This window comes from Lepidochelys kempii, chromosome 11 (assembly GCF_965140285.1).
Source record: "Lepidochelys kempii isolate rLepKem1 chromosome 11, rLepKem1.hap1, whole genome shotgun sequence".
Classification (NCBI taxonomy): domain Eukaryota; kingdom Metazoa; phylum Chordata; order Testudines; family Cheloniidae; genus Lepidochelys; species Lepidochelys kempii.
This window is the reverse complement of record NC_136390.1, coordinates 32,450,978-32,468,779: the sequence shown is the minus strand read 5'-3', so window position 1 is coordinate 32,468,779 and position 17,802 is coordinate 32,450,978. Positions and strand designations below refer to the sequence as shown.

At 42.9% G+C, this 17,802-nt stretch overlaps 1 protein-coding gene and 1 long non-coding RNA gene across 13 annotated transcripts in view; one reads left to right on the top strand and one right to left on the bottom strand.

Annotated features, from left to right (window-relative positions):
* The first annotated feature begins 225 nt into the window (after positions 1–225).
* LOC140895563 (uncharacterized) lies at positions 226–12,387 on the top strand. Its single transcript, XR_012154264.2, has 3 exons — positions 226–409; positions 7,912–8,031; positions 12,183–12,387. It is a non-coding gene; the product is annotated as an uncharacterized LOC140895563 (long non-coding RNA).
* Positions 5,692–17,802, bottom strand: part of TANC1 (tetratricopeptide repeat, ankyrin repeat and coiled-coil containing 1) — a 216,265-nt gene continuing 204,154 nt past the window's right edge. For 11 of the 12 annotated variants that reach the window (XM_073305546.2, XM_073305545.2, XM_073305541.1 and 8 more), the window contains 5 exons: positions 15,969–16,101; positions 12,867–12,958; positions 10,637–10,783; positions 9,737–9,837; positions 5,693–8,467 (listed from right to left, as the gene is read on the bottom strand). In XM_073305546.2, the coding sequence (XP_073161647.1) occupies positions 7,033–8,467; positions 9,737–9,837; positions 10,637–10,783; positions 12,867–12,958; positions 15,969–16,101 (1,908 nt within the window). In that variant the 3' untranslated portion in view covers positions 5,693–7,032. Of the gene's footprint in view, positions 8,468–9,736; positions 9,838–10,636; positions 10,784–12,866; positions 12,959–15,968; positions 16,102–17,802 lie in introns of all 12 variants that reach the window. The other variant, XM_073305550.2, reaches the window with a different exon arrangement.

Sequence of the window (17,802 nt, the reverse complement as noted above, 5' to 3'; positions counted from 1 at the left end):
CCACCGCATCGCTGAGCAGCAGCCAGGCGCCAAGCAGGGACCTGGGCCCAGCAGCTTGGGGTGGGCGAGGGCGAGACAGCGCAGCCGGGTCTTTGCCCCAGCCGCCGCCTCGGCGCCCCTCCCAGCGGGGTGGGGGGGCGGCGCGGCGGCTCCCGTCACACCTGCGGTGCCTCGTCGCTCGGGCCCCTGCTTCCCCCCCCCCCGCCGCCGCCGCCGCCTGGGCCGCGGCAGCGCTGCTGGGCGAGGCGTGGGCGGGAAACGCTGCCCTGGAGCGCCTCGCCGCTGCGCCTGTCCGGCGCCCCCGGGCTCTGAGGAAAACGGGCAGTTTACGTTGGGGCCGCCGCTGAGGGCCCGGCCTGTGCGGGGACGAGGGTGTCCATAACCCGGCGCGTTTCTGGCCCGGGGGCAGGTGTGTGGGGGCGGGCCCAGGGGCTGGGGAGCGGCACGCGCGGTGTGGTCCTGGCTTTCGCTTGCAGCCAGTCTTCGGTAACTGCAGTGGTGCGAGGCTCTCCCCCTTTTCCGCCCCGCGGTACGTTCTCCGTGGGGGAAGGAAAGGGGAGGGCGGTCATGAGGCGTTACCCGCCGCAGTGGGGATTCAGCCACTGGGCCCCAGCCAGAGCTTCTGCCCTGCGGGGCGTGTCCTTGATTATTCTGTCCCACGGTGCCCTGTAGCTCTGGCCCCCTGAAACCACAGCGTGGCTCCCTGGACCTCTGCTTGAGGAGCCCCGGCACGTACTCCATGACAGCCCCCGCCCTTTGAAGCAATTGAAATCAAATCCTTGCAGCTGGGGCATTAAGACCCAGACTGACCCCAGCCCCTGTGCTTCACAAACAGTGACTTTTGAATTTCCTACACCCTGCCACAGTCTCTCATGCTCTGGCCTCACATTGAGCCAGAGGCATAGGCTAGCACACAGCTGCCTCAGGGCACATATAGTCTGCTGGTTATCAACTTAAAAAGGGGAGGAAGGAAAGTTGTTTGGTACTTGAGAAAAGTGCCCTCCTATTGCACCGCGTGTCTCTCTCACCCACTCCAGTATAACTGTACTACAATGCTTCGTAGCCTTCTCCCTGGGTGTTTTTTCACGTCATTGTCCAGTTAGTTACGCACCAGGAGTATTCTCTGGCGGATGGTGGGACACAAGGGGCCCAGAGAGGGAGTTGACCTAATTTCCATAGTGGAAGGCTACCACTGTGATGGTGCTGGATCTAGGGCATAGTCTAGTCCCATATTGCCTCTTCATATTTTTTTAATGGACCTTCAAACAATTCCACCCATTTTTCAGATACAGTATGTCAGCCTATGCCTGGAAGTAATGCTGTTCTACTATATGCAAATGACACAACAAAGCAACCAACATGTAGCACTCAAACATCAGACCCTACCCAACTTACAGTTGCCTCATAAGCTTCTCTACCCCCTTCCCCCACACATGCACCGTAAACTGTGAGCCTGATTAAAAAAAAAAAATCTGCCTGCCCTCTACTGTGAATTAGGAGTGTAATTTCATTGCAATTAATTATTTAAATGGCTATGAATTAGAGGAGAATGAGTGCCCTCCACACTCATGCTTCAATGTGCAACCCCATAACCTTTCAAACTAAGGATGTAAGTAGGTTTAAAAATAGTTACTGTGTAATCTATTAAAATGTTATGAAATGGTTAACCTTTACAGAGTTCACAAAGGCAGGGAACTCAGGGTTCTGCAGCACCCCCATTTTACATGGGGAGGCGCTGACGGCTCTGCGCCGGGGCCAGTAGCCTGGATTGCCGACACAGGGCAGCAGCAGAGCCCTGGGCCTAGGCCAGCAACAGAGGCTTGGGCATGGGTTAAACTTTTACATCCCTATTTGAAACCACTCGCCCTTTAGGAGTACACATGTCAAATGCATAGGGGACTGAAGGTCTCAATAGGTCAGTACATGCTCCCACTTTTTCTTTTTGATCTGCAGTTGGGTTAAATACCACCACCCCCTTTTTTTTTAAATACATAGTTAATTCTAGTGATGGAGAGATAATGTATTATTAAAATAAAAATCTTTTGCTTAGTTTGGCAAAAGTAGGGTAGTTCTACTCCACCCCTATGGTGAACCCTGCAGAGAAAATGGGTTTAAGAAGTGTATTTTTTGCCGCTATACATTTCCTTCTGAGAGTTTGCTGCATTTTTCTACTGCCTAAAATGTTATTCTGCTAAAACTTGTATGGGATGTAGATACTTCCTTCAAAGAAAGTCTCCTTATGCAGAAGGCACTGTTGAACAAGACATTAGAGAAGGGCTCTGGGAAAATGACACACTTAGCTTGTGTAACAGTGCTGCCAAATGTACCTCAGTCCACATCTGCTCCCTTTTTGCAAATAAAGAGGGTGGCTCCCAATCAATTGGCTCAGCATAGTCTCAGTCAGACCCCTTGACAGCCCTCCAAGAATAGTCATCTGGGCTCCCTAAGGATTTGTTCATTGTTATTTTTTCACATCCCAGGGTTTTTGAGGGATTACTCCCAACCCTCACCTGCTTTTCCACTACATCTTCAGCAAGAGCAAGAGATGAAGAACAAGATACCCGTAACGTCATAGGAAGTCTTCTCCTAAAATGGCTCCTGCAATATTGGCTAGACCCTTGTCACCCAGTTTCCCATGTTCAGCAATGTTTCCTGACCCTGCCAAAGCTAGAGAAGATGAACATTGGAAGTCTGTCTCTTCTCTATAAGAACCCACCTTAACAATGGTTGTTGATCTGAGACAGCTGAGGAATGTCTGAGTGGCTCTGCTTTTGTAAATCTGATCAATAGAATCATAGAAGATTAGGGTTGGAAGAGACCTCAGGTGGTCATCTAGTCCAAACCCCTGCTCAAAGCAGGACCAAGCTCAACTAAATCATCCCAGCCAGGGCTTTGTCAAGCCGGGCCTTAAAAACCTTTAAGGATGGAGATTCCACCACCTCCCCAGGTAACCCATTCCAGTGCTTCACCACCCTCCTAGTGAAATAGTTTTTCCTAATATCCAACCTAGACCTACCCCACTGCAACTTGAGACCATTGCTCCTTGTTCTGTCATCTGCCATCACTGAGAACAGCCTAGCTCCATCCTCTTTGGAACCCCCCTTCAGGTAGTTGAAGACTGCTGTCATTTTTATCAGGTCTCAAAGGGTGGTTTGACTTATTTTATCAGCACCTGGCATCAGGTTCACTCGCTGGTTTTGGCTAACGGAAGTAAATTGAGTTCAGTCAAACCTTTGTTCTAGGAGGTAAATAATCCAGGCAGTTTGATGCTTGGGACTGAAAGACCTATTCTAATTTAGGGCTTGCCTACAAAGGAGATTTTTCAAGGATAATTATACCAGTATAACTACAGCGCTTTAAGTTAAACTATGCAATTATAACTCCCCTATACAAAGACTCTTCGGCTGTGTCTACACTGCCACTTTCAGCGCTAAAACTTTTGTCATTCAGAGGTGTGAAAGAACACCCCCCTCCGTGACAAAAGTTTTAGCGCTGAAAAGCGTCAGTATAGACAGCGCTTCACTGCTTGTTAGGGGTGTTTTTTTAAATCGCCAAGAGAGCTCTTCCCCAGCGATAAAGTGTCTCTACAGTGCTCACGTCACAGCGCTGCCACGGCTGTGCTGTAACGTGGGTGGCATAGACACACCCTTACTCTGGATTAATAGTCGCCTTTTGCAGTTTAGCTTAAACTGCTTCTGAAACAACATAAGGGAAACTGGAAAAAGACACTTGTATCAAAATAGGAATGTCCACACACTGATTTTTACTGAGGCAGTTACAGCACGTTATATTCACCCCGATCTTATACACCATTATAATTTCTCTGTGCAGACAAGTCGGGGCGGGGAAACTTTTTGGCCTGAGGGCCACATCAGGTTCCCAAAATTGTATGGAGGGCCGGTTAGGGGAGACTGTGTCTCCCCAAACAGCCAGGCGTGGCGTGGCCCAGCCCCCCGCCTCCTATCCAACCCCCCCACTTCTCACCCCGACAGCTCCCCCAGGACTCCTACCCCATCCAACCCCCACTGTTCCCTGTCCTCTGACAGCCCCCCGGGACTCCTGCCCCATCCACCACTCCCTGACCACCCCTGGACCCCCCACCCCGACAGCCCCCTGCCGCCCCATCCAACCCCCCCCCATTCCTGACTGCCCCCCTAGGACTCCTGCCCCATCCAACCCCCCTGTTCCCTGCACTCTGACTGCCCTGACCCCTATCCACACCCCTGACACAACCACACCCCCAAACTCCCCTGCTCTCTATCCAACCCCCCTGCCCCGGTACTGCGCTGCCTGGAGCATGGGTCAGGCCGCAGCTCTGCAACTGTGCTGCCTGGCCACCCAAAGCTTTGCACCAGCAGCGCGGCACGCTGAGGCAGCAGGGGAGGGGCCAGGGACGAGCCTCCCGGGCCAGGAGCTCAGGGGCCGGGCAGGAGGGGCCCACGGGTCATACTTTGCTCACCTCTGAGACAAGTCCTTGAAACAAATAAAATTTGAGCAGTTTAACCAGATACTCCTACTCATTGTCCACGGTAATCTCCAGGGCCTAATATATTCTGGAAAATAAAGAGAAGTTCCTCTATCTAGAGCTAGGAACACTAAGCATGCCTTGAGAGCATCTTTTGATCTCTCTGACAGAGCAGCCAGTTCACTTGCTTCTGCCGTGACTCCAAGGAGGCATGCTTGGCTCTGCAACGGCAGCTAATCACCTGAGGATGAAGTCAGAGTTCTAGGCCTCCCGCTTGAGGACTGATATTTTCAGGCTAGACAGATGTGGTGCAGTAGAACCTCAGAGTTACAGACACTTCAGGAAAATGGAGGTTGTTCAGAACTCTGCAATGTTTGTAACTCTGAACAAGCAGTTATGGGATGCTCCTCAGGGCGGACTGCTTGAAGTGGGGGTGGATACAGGCAGCTGTTTCTAGCCCTCTGGCTGCAAGGGTGATGAGTGAGGCACACTGGGGCACCGCAGCGTCAGCTGGCGCGCAGTGCAGGCCCTTTAAAACTGAGCTGCTCCGCCAGAGCGCAGTGTGCAGGCAGGAGCTCCAGCAGCTTACACTCCAGGCCAGGTTTCAGTAGCAGTTCGGGAAGTTTCTTTCCCAGCACTGAGTTTGAAAGCTTGTCCTGCTAGTGGGGAGGGAGAGGGGAAAACAGCATTCACCACCTCCTACATGTAAGTGGCTGGAGGTGGGTGCATGGAGGTGGGTGGCAACAGGCAGCCCAGATGTGCCTACCTTTAAGATGCAATACAGGCACAGTACAGTACAGAATTTGCTGGTTTTTTTGTTTGGGGGTTTGTCGTCTCCACTGCTGCCTGATAGCTTACTCCCCCATGGTGGCTGGTTGACCATCAGTCCTTAACTGGTGTTCATAGCTTTGAGTTTCTACTGTACTGGAGAAGCTGATGGCAATCGAGACAAGTCTTTCACCTTCAAAAGATCATCCTGCATATTCTCCAGTTCTCAGTCATCAGTATTTACCCTCAGAAGATACTGATGAAGCTATACAGACCTCAGAGGAAAAATACAGGGTGGGGAGAATCATATAATGCAGTTACGAAACAGACCTTTTTCTATAACTGTACTACAGACACATCAATTTAATTTCTGTGCATCTGTTGGTGGTTTTATACCAGTACCACAATACACAAAATAAGAGTGCACCTCTCAACCCACTATATTAATAGTCTTTATTTCATAAGGAAAAATACAGTAGCAGTGCAAAAAGAACTATAGAAGAAGAGAACAAGACTTGTACAAATATCGAAGGAACAGTAAACAATAAATAAGCTAGGGTGTAATAATGCAAACTCCTAAGGAATTTGTAAAAATGTGTAAGGTTGTTTTACAATGTGCATACATACTGTACATGGGAATAAAAGTTGAAAATTCCAACTTGTACAAAACAAATCTTTCTTACACAGAGGAATGTCATTACAACTATTCATTTTGAAAACATTCTTGCAAATATAGAACTTTTTTCCTCCCAAGCTCTGGAAAAAAAAATTTCAACCCCATCCTACAAAGCAAATGCACACCTACCCTTTTCCTCAAATTTTCATCTTAATAGTCTCAAAATAATACATCAGGCTTCCTATAAAATTTTTTCTATAAAGTATTTAATTCCTGTACCTCTTCTTTGTGAATGTACAATACATCATTCTGTATTAAGGTAGCACCTCAAAGATGTTTTAGGTAAACTATATAAAGTGCGGTTACTGGTATACTGTTAACATGCCATAATATAATATTCAGTGCAATAACCAGTATGGTTGAAGCTTTTTAAAAAAATGCATGCAAATCTGTTGCTGTAATTTACTGGATTTTACTTGGTTTCTTGCAGTAATTAAAAATATCATATTTACATGTCAAAACATAGCTGCTTAAAGTTTACTCATATACAAGTGACTTAATGTTCCTAAATTTACATCATGCATCCCAATTAAATCCCTCTAGAAAACTAATGAAATACTATATCTTTTTTATAAGAAAACAGTCATTTACAGATCTGGATGTTACATACTGTGTATTTACCCTCATAACTTTGTTGGAATCAAGCATTACTAGAAGGAGGCATAGTTATAATTATTATGCAAGTGATGACTTTTAATACAATCAGAAGCCAAGATTAAAGCCCTATATAAGAGGAAAATGTTACAAGTCTTACAATAAGGATGGAATATAATGAAAAGTAAATTATTTTTCTTCTTTCAAAGTCCCAGTTTGGTGCATTCACAATCTTAGCTAACCATGTAAATGCATTTCTAGTTACATTTGACATTCCAGTTAATATTCTTGTTCCATGGTGGTATGTATAGCTTCTTAAGAAAGTGGTTGTATCCCATATTTCTATGAATAATACTGGCCAACACGGATAACTTACTCATAATTAGAAAAGTGGCCAGATAATCAATATGTTATGGAGAAACAATATTCTATGATGAAACAGCCCTATAGTAGTGATTAACGTAAGTAATCAATATGCTGTTATGTGCTAAGTTTTACAACCAGTTTATTATTATATAAAATGATATATTCATACATTAGACTCTATGAATGATCGCTTTGGTTTTGCAGAAGTGACAGGACTTAGATGACCCTCCTTATTAACATGAAACTGCTGTTCAGATATAGCATCTGGATACAAATGAGGAACAGTTTTAGATGTCCTGGTATCTTGACAGTGGGCAGGCATTTGGCACTTGAGCTCCTCAAGTTCTTTATGCTGCATTCCATTTTGGATATTTTCTCCCAGGGCAATAGCAGGAGAGGAAGTTTTAGTCTGATTACTGTATCCACCTGTCTGTCTGGCAGAGAATTGCTCACAGTTTGAAGATTGAACAAACCCACCAAAAGCATCTGTTAGTAACCCTTCAGATGTCTGACAATGCCAAGTGCGATTGGTTTGATTACTCTGCTGCTGGAACCTTGCTGTCTTATCCATGATACCCATAAATGGTGTATTCCGAGGTCTGTGTTCAGTCGTACCACTCTGAACTTGACTAACTTTATTTTCCTTGATTCGAACATCTGGCCCTAACCCTTTCACGCTATCTGAAAAGCTGCTGCTTGAAGTTAAACTGTTGGTTGAGCTGGAAATGATCATGCTGCTAGATGGAGAGCCAGAAGAGATGACACTAGTTACAGAGCCTTGCTGCCTTGCTTCACTGCAATTCATTTGAATTCCTTGAATTGGAGCTGCTTTCTCCCTGACTGAAAGTGCAAGGACAGTAAGCCTATCAGTGGTTTTGGCCTTGCTTGTGAAAGAGTGAGAAGAGACACTCTCACCATCCTGTAAATGGGGACACTGGTTGGATGCTAACTTTTCATGGTACAGTCCAGAGCTGAAACCTGTAGGAATGCTTCCAGATGCTGAAATGTTTGGCCCATCTAAATGCTGACTTTTATTGGTTAGATTTCCAGGGTGTCGGGCTGGCATAGCATTTGGGGGAAGATGCTGAAAAGGAGACTGTGACTTTGCACTACACAGCGTAGCTCCAGTTCTTGATCCAGGCTGAATGGAGTTCAAATGCTGGTTAGTTTTCACAATCTGTGCTTGCTTTGTAGGTTGCATGATCAACCCTGGTTCTCTCAGATATTTACTCCCGTTTTTCTTCTGGGGGGACATGGGTCTGGCTTTCTGCTGAAGGCCTTCTTGAAGGGTTCTGCTGTAGGGAGAAGCTGTCTGGGAACGCTGCAGCCTCTGTGAAGATGGAAAGGGGTCATCATGGTGTGGAAATTCTTCTTTTCTCTCTTCAAGATTGAAATGATCATTCACTCCTTGGACAAGAACCTCCTCATTGTCAGACTCATTCTGCTGTGCTGGCTGTGGAGACTGCTGCTTTTGTTGCTGTGTTCTCTGAAACTGTTTGCACTCCTCTTCTACTCTAGCTAGGAGCCTTTTGATTTCTTGATTACTGGGGCACAATTTTATGGCTTCACGTAGGTCAGCAAGAGCTGTAAGAAACTGTCTGCGTGAAGGAAAAAATAAATAAAAGTAAACTATTGCAAAAGAACCCCTCACTCACCTTGTCCCTCTAAAAGAAAAAAACTTAATACAACTTTGGGCAATTAAACTTCCACCATTAGGTACTGGCTGTCATCTCTATTACCCATCAAGGCAGTCCTTTGATCTATTGTCTTTTATCAGTATCTGCTATTTGATGTGGTCGTGGTAGGAAATTAGGGAATCCTCAGAACCCCCCAGCGAGCCCCTGTGCATCCAGATCTCCCCCGCACCCAGATCCGCCGCCCACAACCAAATTGCCCCTCACTGAATCCCCTCAACCCACACCCAGATACCCCCACACTGAGTCCCTCCACACTTGGATCCTGCCTTGCTGAGCCTTCCTGCCCACACCTGGCATGGAGGGGCAGGGCCCTGGGCTGTTTCTGGGGCAGTCCCAGTCCTTGTGTTGTGTCAGGTTTGGGTGCAGCCTCACTGTTGAGGCCATCTCCCGGGGGGGAAGAGGGAGAGGAAGAGAGACACACCTGCACAGTGATCTCCCACCTTTGTGCGGCCAGTGGCCTGTGCTCCCCAATGCCATGCTGGAGCTTCCACATTTATTTGACAAATAACATCTGCAGAATTTTAAAATATTGTGCACAGATTTTTAAAAAATTTTTGTGCAGAATGCCCTCAGGAGTACTACCAACAGCTGACACCTACTTCCCTGCCCTGCTCTTCCTTACATCTTGGACTGCTGCTCATTCAACAGCTTCTTGTCCTCTTACATTCTGTCACCTATTATAGTTCCAGGGTTTTACTGCTGACCCATCCAGTTAGCTAGTTTTGGTACCCTGCAAGGAATGCTGATGGATTACTGCTGGCTCAGTCCAGGGGGTGGGCTTGTCAACATCAAGCCAAACCCCATAGAGGGCTTTTGGTCTATGGAAAAGGCTAGGATAGAAGGGAATACAGCTTAATTTACAGTCATTTATAAAAAGGCAGATACCAAAACTGAACATTTACTCACTCTGACCATCATTATTTAAACAAATGTCATCAGGAATTCCAGAAACAACTGTGTTTAATATGCTGCCTACCTAGCACCTTTCACTTGCATTAAATTCACTTAACTCCGAACAAAATTAACAAACACAAATGGAAAAGAAGAAAAGGGAACAAAGAATTTGCAAGTATATCTAACTTAAAGCACCTTAAATTTACCTGAAAATTAGCTGTTTAAAAATGTTATGAAACAAAGATCTGTGTGTATAGACACAGTCACAGACAGTACCTGCTGTTTCTCTTGGCTCTTGCTCTAGCATAATAGGCTTCATAGGATTTGGGTTTCAGATCAAGTGCCTTGGTAGCAAACTCTTCTGCCATGCCAAAGTCCTAATTTAATAGCAATTATATTTTCAATGTATACAGTGACATATAAATATTTTTTAAATGTTACATGCACGTTAGTTGCAGACACTACCAGAAACAATCTCGAGAGCTCCCATAGACTAGCCACTTCAGACAGCACTATTTAAATTGGCAAAAGGAAAGTTGGAGGGTTAAAAAAAGGGATCAGGATGGACCTTATTCTGCCATCCCTAAGGCTTGTCTACACAGGGAAGTTGTCCAGCATACCGATTCCAGAATAACTATTCTGTTATAGCCCCCCATGTCAACACTCTATTCCAGAATAAAAGCAGGGCAGTTATTCTGGAATAGCTATGCTGGTCAATTTTGCCCATGTAGTACTGAGTACTTTTTTACTTCATGAAGAGTCCCATTGGTTGTGGCAACATAGGGCACAAAATCAGTAGATGATGGCTGAAATAACTGTGGATAAAGAGTTTACTAATACTCGAGGTTGGGAAGGAAGGGGTCCCACCACTTACATGTGCAGTGACCCGTGACACTAGCAATCACTTCTAGAGTAACAGGTAATCTGCCCACCTGTATGGTTTTCCCCTCTCTCCTTGTCCCTCACTTCATGCTAGTACCACAGGGGTATTCTGTACATCCTCCCAATGGTAGCTTTTCCTGCCTCTCCTTTACCTCAGCAGGAAGAGCAAGAATCACAAGAGCATCATGGTGCAAGGACAGCATACTAGCCATTTATACATCTATGGGGTTTGAGCTTCATTGAGGTTTCCAGTATTCCAAGTATATGAGCAACAGATCAACAATAAGAACTTACATTTGTTTTTCTGCGACACCGTGACAGGTTTAAATACAGGGAAACTCTTAGTTCATTGAAAGCTTTCATTTCTTCTCCAAACCCTTCCCGAGGAAACTTCCTTAAGGCATACTGATATCGCTGAGCTGCTTCTTTCATCTTCCCTTTCTATAGGTTTAGAACACAAGAGCTTTAGAAGTTGGATTTGTAAATTCCTCAATAGTAATCATTCCTATTTGATGTTTGCTAAATAGATGCTCTTCAAATGGAGTCTATTTTTATAAATTTTGTATTTACAAATAAGTATATATAAATTATGTACAACTGGTGCCAAAGCAGAGTTCTTCAGACATGTAAGGTCTTGTTGATAACACAACTTCTTGGTCTGGTATTTGATGTCAAACAGTTTTACAAAGGGCAATTGAACAATTGGCTTACAGTCTTAATAGCAAAACTCTAAAGGCCAGATGATGCCTTTAAGCCACACCTTTTATTAGGGGGGTGCCTACCTGTAAAATCTCAGGATAAACTCAGAGGAAGGACAGCCTATATCCAGAACAACATACAAATGTAGATTCCAACACCTCCCAAATTCATTTAGGAGCTGGAAGTGAAACGATGAAGATGTCTTGCTACTGTGTGATTTGCTGTGGGGGTGGAGGGAAGGAATTTCAGGGGGAGGGAAGCGGGGACATCTTGAATTGCCTAAGAGAGATTGAAAAGTGAAGCTAACCTTCTCCAGTGACTACCAAAAAATTTCAAAGTATTGGAAATTCTAAAAGAATCCAAAAGATATTCAGAGAACATCTATGTGGTTAGACAAATGTCTATGAGAAGATGCTACTAACACTTCTTACAGAAGCAGAATTTAGATAAGGGCTAGCAATGGTTTTAATTTATAAAACTGAAGTACTTTTCTTTTTAAAAAATATTTTATAGTTAATTTCTTGTTTTAATAAACCTTTGCTTTGTACTTTGGGTTAGACTAAATAATAAACTTGTTTTATAAGTTCTCTCATGGTGTGTCTGTTTATAAAAATAGGCCTACGTTTTCAAAAGAGACTAGTGATTGTGGGTACATCAATTTTTAGGCACCCAACTTGAGATACTTGATTGGGACCTGATTTTCAGAGACTGTGCACTCAATTCTTTCTGAAAATCAAGCTCTTTTAAGATGCCTCAAGTTGGGTGCCTCAAAACCATCACTTTTGGTAATTTAGGCTATAAAGGAAAGCAATTAAAGGAGCAGGGAAGACTAATGTAACTGCCTTAAATATATGCTACTACAGCCTCATGAAGGCATCAGGGAGAGAACTCTTAGCCATGAACACTGTATACCAATGAAGCTTTGAATTTGAGTTCACTAGGCTTAGGCCATAGTGCACAAAAGACAACACAAATCAGTAAAACAAATACAAAAATTAAAAAACACAAGATCAGCCCTTCCCCTAGGATCAGTTACACCTTTAAAATAACAACCCCTGAAAATATATAAAAATAAAATGGGTTTGAAATACATTAATTTAGGTCATAAGGAGCCTCTCACATTTTTTTCTGGTTTTTGCAGATGCAGAGTAGCAATAAAGCTAAAGGGGCAGACGTTTGCAGTCCTTCCAAGGAGTGACCCACTGGATTTCAAATCCCATGCCTAAAATGGCCTTTGAGTGATGCCCATGTAATACCCATGGAAGCTGTGTTACACAAACAAAATACAGAAAGAATGTCGCACAATTTAAGATATTTCCAATCCAGTTCTTGTGAAGCAATACCTCTCCAGAGAAAAGCATTTATCAAACATGCTACAGTTTGCTCAATTCATATTTAAACAAATGACATACAGAGAAGTATCTCAACAAAAGGATACACTCGATGCTTTATGTACCTTGTTCTTACCTAATTCAATAGGATATCTTCACATTAGCTTCCTGCCATCTTAGGGAATAACTAAATATTACCAATATTTCAACAACTTAATACATAGTAAAGGAAATCCAGGTCAAACCCTCTTATCCATTTTTTTCCAAGATCTGAGTGTTCCCAATCAATTTCTCTCTTACAGGGGAAGGATATTTACTCTCAAAGCTCCTTGGTTCCCATGCCCCACAACATGAGGGAAGGGGCTTACATATAACTTATTAGCAATATTTTCTTAAAGACAAAGCAGCAGGTGTTTTAACAATCATTACCTACCTTTGAGTAATAGCACACTTACAACATTCACAGTTAGCAATGAAATTAAGAATCTACCTACTTTGTACATTATGTTTCCTTCTTCCATCAACTTCTGCAGTAGAATAATCAGAATATCAGGTTTAGAAGTGGCCATTGCCCACGCTGCATTTCCTGCAAGTTAAAATGTTATATATTTTTCAAAGGACATTTCTGATATTACTAGAAAAAACCTAAGGGCTTGTTTCCAACATAGTTTCACACTCAAAAAGTTCAGTGGATATTCCACAAGTGATGAATGATTGTACAAATGTTTATACATACAGAAGCCTGGTATTAATTGTTCAAAGTGTGTTTGCCCCGCTTTAGATCCCACTTCAGGAAAACACTGAAGCATGTGTTTAAGTGCAGTCCTAAATAAGGATGCTTTCCTTCACTGTGGTTTAAAGGTGCCCCAGACTCAGTAGCAATCACATACAGAAACACACAGTAGTAATAGCCACATAATTAACTGTTGAACCACAGGATAAATTAGAGCTATTAATTAATTGTATTCCTCATGCATCTGACAACTTCACCTGTACTCTGCCCTCTAATCCGTTGCCCCCAGAACTGTTAATTTCCAAATCTCTGAGCATTTTCAAACAGCTGTAATTTAACACCAAACCCAAACATGGAATTTCTCCTCAGAAAAGATAAACATCTCATGAGTCAAGGATTGAATATTATCAGTTCTGGATTTCATGCCTTAATCCATGAGGGCTAAAAACAGGGCCTTTATGTTATTAGAAGGCCAGTAATCTCACCTCTCCCTATAACAGAGATATAAGGTTTTTGATTCTAGCCCATCCTAGTAGATAGTGAGATATGGAACCTTAAAATCAGAACAGTAGTGTGTATAGAAAAGCTATTTTAGACTGTAACTTTAAAAACCTCTAAAAATTATTTCTATCCTCCGAATCCTAACTGCAGAGTAAGGCACCTGGTTTCGCAGATGGAAGATTAAAAATAATATCAATACAATTTTAAATAACCTCTGAAACAGTTCTAAAGTCGTTTTTCAGAACATTCTCCTACAGTGTGGTATAAACAGCTTTATTGGTACCCTTTTGGGATAACTTCATAATTCATGTCTAGCCACTAGTATGCCCTATTCCAAATAAATGTGGATAAAATCTTTACCATACCATCATGTCTTCTGTATGTATTAAAGGGAAAAAGCCCCTTCTTGACCATTAGTACCAGTTTGCTTTCTTGAGGCTTTACAGCCTCCTGCTACAGCCAAGGTTCAAAGTGTTAAGAAGGGAAATACAGAAGTGGGAACAAACAAATGATTGCTTGCTTAACACACTACATATATTTCATGCAACTGACCAGCAAGCCTGGTACAGATTCTTTGGCTTTAAGACATGTGGCTATCACCTGAAAAGAAGTGTCCAAAGTGCTTTGATCACCTAGCTCTTGAGCTATGCAGTGAGTTAACATCTGGAAAAGATTTTCATATGCTAAATACCTATTATACAACTATTTAAATTAATGGAAGCCCCAAAAGTTTCTGAAAGTGGAATCTTTTATTAGAACCAAAACATTATGAAGAGAAGCTAGAAGCAAGTAGGGCAGGCTGAAGATGATTTCCAAATGAAAAATCCCCTTTTGCACAATTAGAAATTTTCCCAAGCAAAAATTTCTGTTTTCTGCTGGGAAAAAATCAAAATGACAGCTCCCCAACTGCCTGCCTGGAAGGCTCAATTTCACTTTCTGCCTACAGGGAGAGAGTAAAATTGACAAACTTCCAGTAGGGCAGTCAGTAAGCCAAAAAAATCTGTTTTGGTTCGCCCAAAACAGAATTTTTGAGAATTTCTGTCTAGTGAAAAATTTAGATATTTACCTTTCACACCTCCACACCACCTAAAAAAACTCCGAAATTTTCCCTGGGGCAGAAAATTCCCTTTTTAGGCCAGCTCTAATAACAGCCCCTATATTTAGGTTGCCTAATAGCTTGCATTACAAATTATTCTAGAGACATTTTCTTTGAGAAGCTCTCACCCCTCCCTTGTTTGCAGCATTATTTTGGTAGCAGGAATGCCCTCAGACTACATAAATGCCTTTTTATTTTTCCCATAAAATTCCATTCAGCTTTTGCTGAGATATAAACTGTTAAAAAAAATCACCATTTCCTTCTCATGTTTGCATTCCTGAGAAAAATTCAGCACACTAAAATAACAATTGAATATAAAAATTCTAAGTCTGGATTGGCAATGCTGCTGTCAAATCAGCATCACCAGTTACACACACTGCACTGGGAATTCCCATGAGCTGTCAGAGCACATGTAGTTAGTGGGAACTAGTTTGTAGCTCATGCCCCTGTGGCAGCAACATGTGGCAGAAGGAGAGAGCAAACCAGTCCCGGCCTCCTCCCCACTGCACCCGGACCTCGCACCTAGCCCAAGTGGCTCATTCTCCTTCACAGCTCGTCTCAAGGGGAACCACATGGGGACAGAGCTCCCTTCAATTCCAGGGGAAAGAGATAAAGGAGGTAAGGAGGAAAGGAGGAGAGCATCTACACACTAAAATATTTAGATCCTGAAGTTCAAACGGCAGCAATTTGGCTTGCAGTGTTGAGGGTTCAGAGTTTGAACTCTGATGATAATGGGGGTTGTTACATAGGATACCATAGAATTTTTGTTTACCTTTCTCCTTTTAAAAAACTCTAGAAAGTTCCATACAAAATCTACATTAAATTAATATTCTTAAGGTTGCAAAGTCATGCACTCAAAAATTTGGAAATACCAGAATTAGGGTTGCCCACGTAACAGTAAGTCAGCCCCTGCCCTTGTGCGTAAGCATTTTGATTCAGTCTGTTAAATTAAATGTTCACTATGTTCAGCATTCAATGCACAAGGAGACACAATTACAGTTGCATGGGTAACCATAAAACTGGCATTTTCTAACTTTGTAGTCCTTGATTTGGCAACTTAAACAGAGTTTTTTTTAAAGTAGTACAAATTTTTGTATATAATGTTTTATAGACTTCCATTCAAAAGGAATGTGACAGACTCTCTAAAACTCTGTTTTAGAAAAATGACAATTATTGCACTATAGCAGACATTCAATTATTTCCCTTCTAAACAAAAACAACACACACAAAAATTGTGCTTTGACGATATAGGATGGGCTTACTAACCTAATTTGGCACCTTTTCTAAGTAGTGTGACCACTACCGACGTATTTCGACATCCAATTGCTCTGTCCAATGGACGCATTCCACTGTAGTCTACGTGTTCAATCACTGCACCCTTCTCTACTAAATAATGCACCTGGGAAAAGGAAGGAGACTGGATTAAAACCTTTAAAAACTTTCAGCATGGGAGGCAGGATAGTGAAGCCACTTCTTAATCCTACTTGGGAGTCCCCATTAAATAAAGTTAGTATCTAAAATAAGTTCAATTCTCTTTTGTCTTTTGACCCCAGAAGGGAAGGGAGGAAAAGGCAATAGCCACATTTCTAACTTTACTGCATTAACTTCAGTAATGAATAATAATCTTTTCCTGTCTTCATGTCGGTAGAAAATATATACAAGACACCATAAGGCCAACAGTGCATGATCACTCTCCCATTTGTTCACATCATGAGCTTCAAAATACTGGTATGGCTGCTAGTGTCCAAGATTATAAAACTGGGATGAAAATATAGAGAAGCCCTGCACAGACCATATGGGCTTCAGGATAATTAACAAAGGTTTTGATAGCATGTCACAGTATGTTGTGACATTAAAATGACAAGTGTGAAACTATAGTACCAGAATTTGTTCTGATGTGTTTGGGGAAGAATGGCATACAAATACAATAAAGAAGAATGTACAGGCTGTTTTTAAGTAACATTCACTTAGACATGGATTATTTAAAATGCCCAAGTTTAATTATATGCTTCAATTTTTTGTGATAACAGACATTGGCTTTTTGGACTAAGTGAAGAAAACTAAAGCAGTAATATTTATTAATTTCTATACCACTTATCTCTGGAGCAGTTTGATGCTGCAGTTAACAAATTAAGGGTATGTCTACACTGCATTTTAAAGCCCACATTAGGAAGTCTCAGAGTCTACAAACTCAGGCTTAAAATAAACAGCTATGTATACATAGCAGCTGGAGCTGGGGCTGAAGTCCCAGGAGGAGAGAGAGTTTCAGAACTCAAGCTGCAGCCTGAACTCAAACATCTACACTGCTGTTTTTGGTTCCGTAATGCTCGATCTGAGCTCTGAGACTTGGGACCACAAGTTTTAAAATGCAGTGTAGACATAAACTAAAACATGAAGTGGTAAGAACAGAAATGTAAAAGAGTAAAAAAAAATGTCAAATGCTGAACAAAATAAATGCATCAGAAACTTCTGGTACCCAAGAGTAGCTGGAATTGACCCATCATTAACTTCTCAATAACCATTCTTAAAGTGGGAAGTACAAGAAATGACAGTAATAGCCAAGTGGTTAATGGCCAGCGATATAGTTCCTTGAATAAGGAGCCTAACAATTGCTTTCTTATGTATGGCTGATAGTGGTTTAACCTGAAGGGAGGCATTCAGTACCCTTGCCACTCACAGCTCCCAGGTCCTGGTGCTGCTGGTTTGCTGGATAAGCTGTTCCACTACCACTACCTCCAACCGTCTATGCTGTTGGCTGCCACCTTGGCCCACAGACCAAGCTGCCCGGACATACAAGGTGAAAGAAGATGGTAACTCCTGACGCAGCTGTCTGCTAGACTAACTGGCAGTTTGAGCTGCTCCAGCTGGTGACCAATCTTGTCCCAGAGATAACAGTAAGGACCTTGGGTAGCACAGGAGATGTTAAGTCACACACAAGATGTAATGTCACCATCCAAACTGGGGAGTCTAAAGACTAGTTCTCTCTTCCTCTTGTTGCTTTTGGATGGGAATTCTGGATCTGAGGTGAGGTGCGGTGCGTGTAGAAGCCGGCAATGGAAACTCTGGTCAATGTCCTCCTCCTGACAGAGTGCTGCTACTA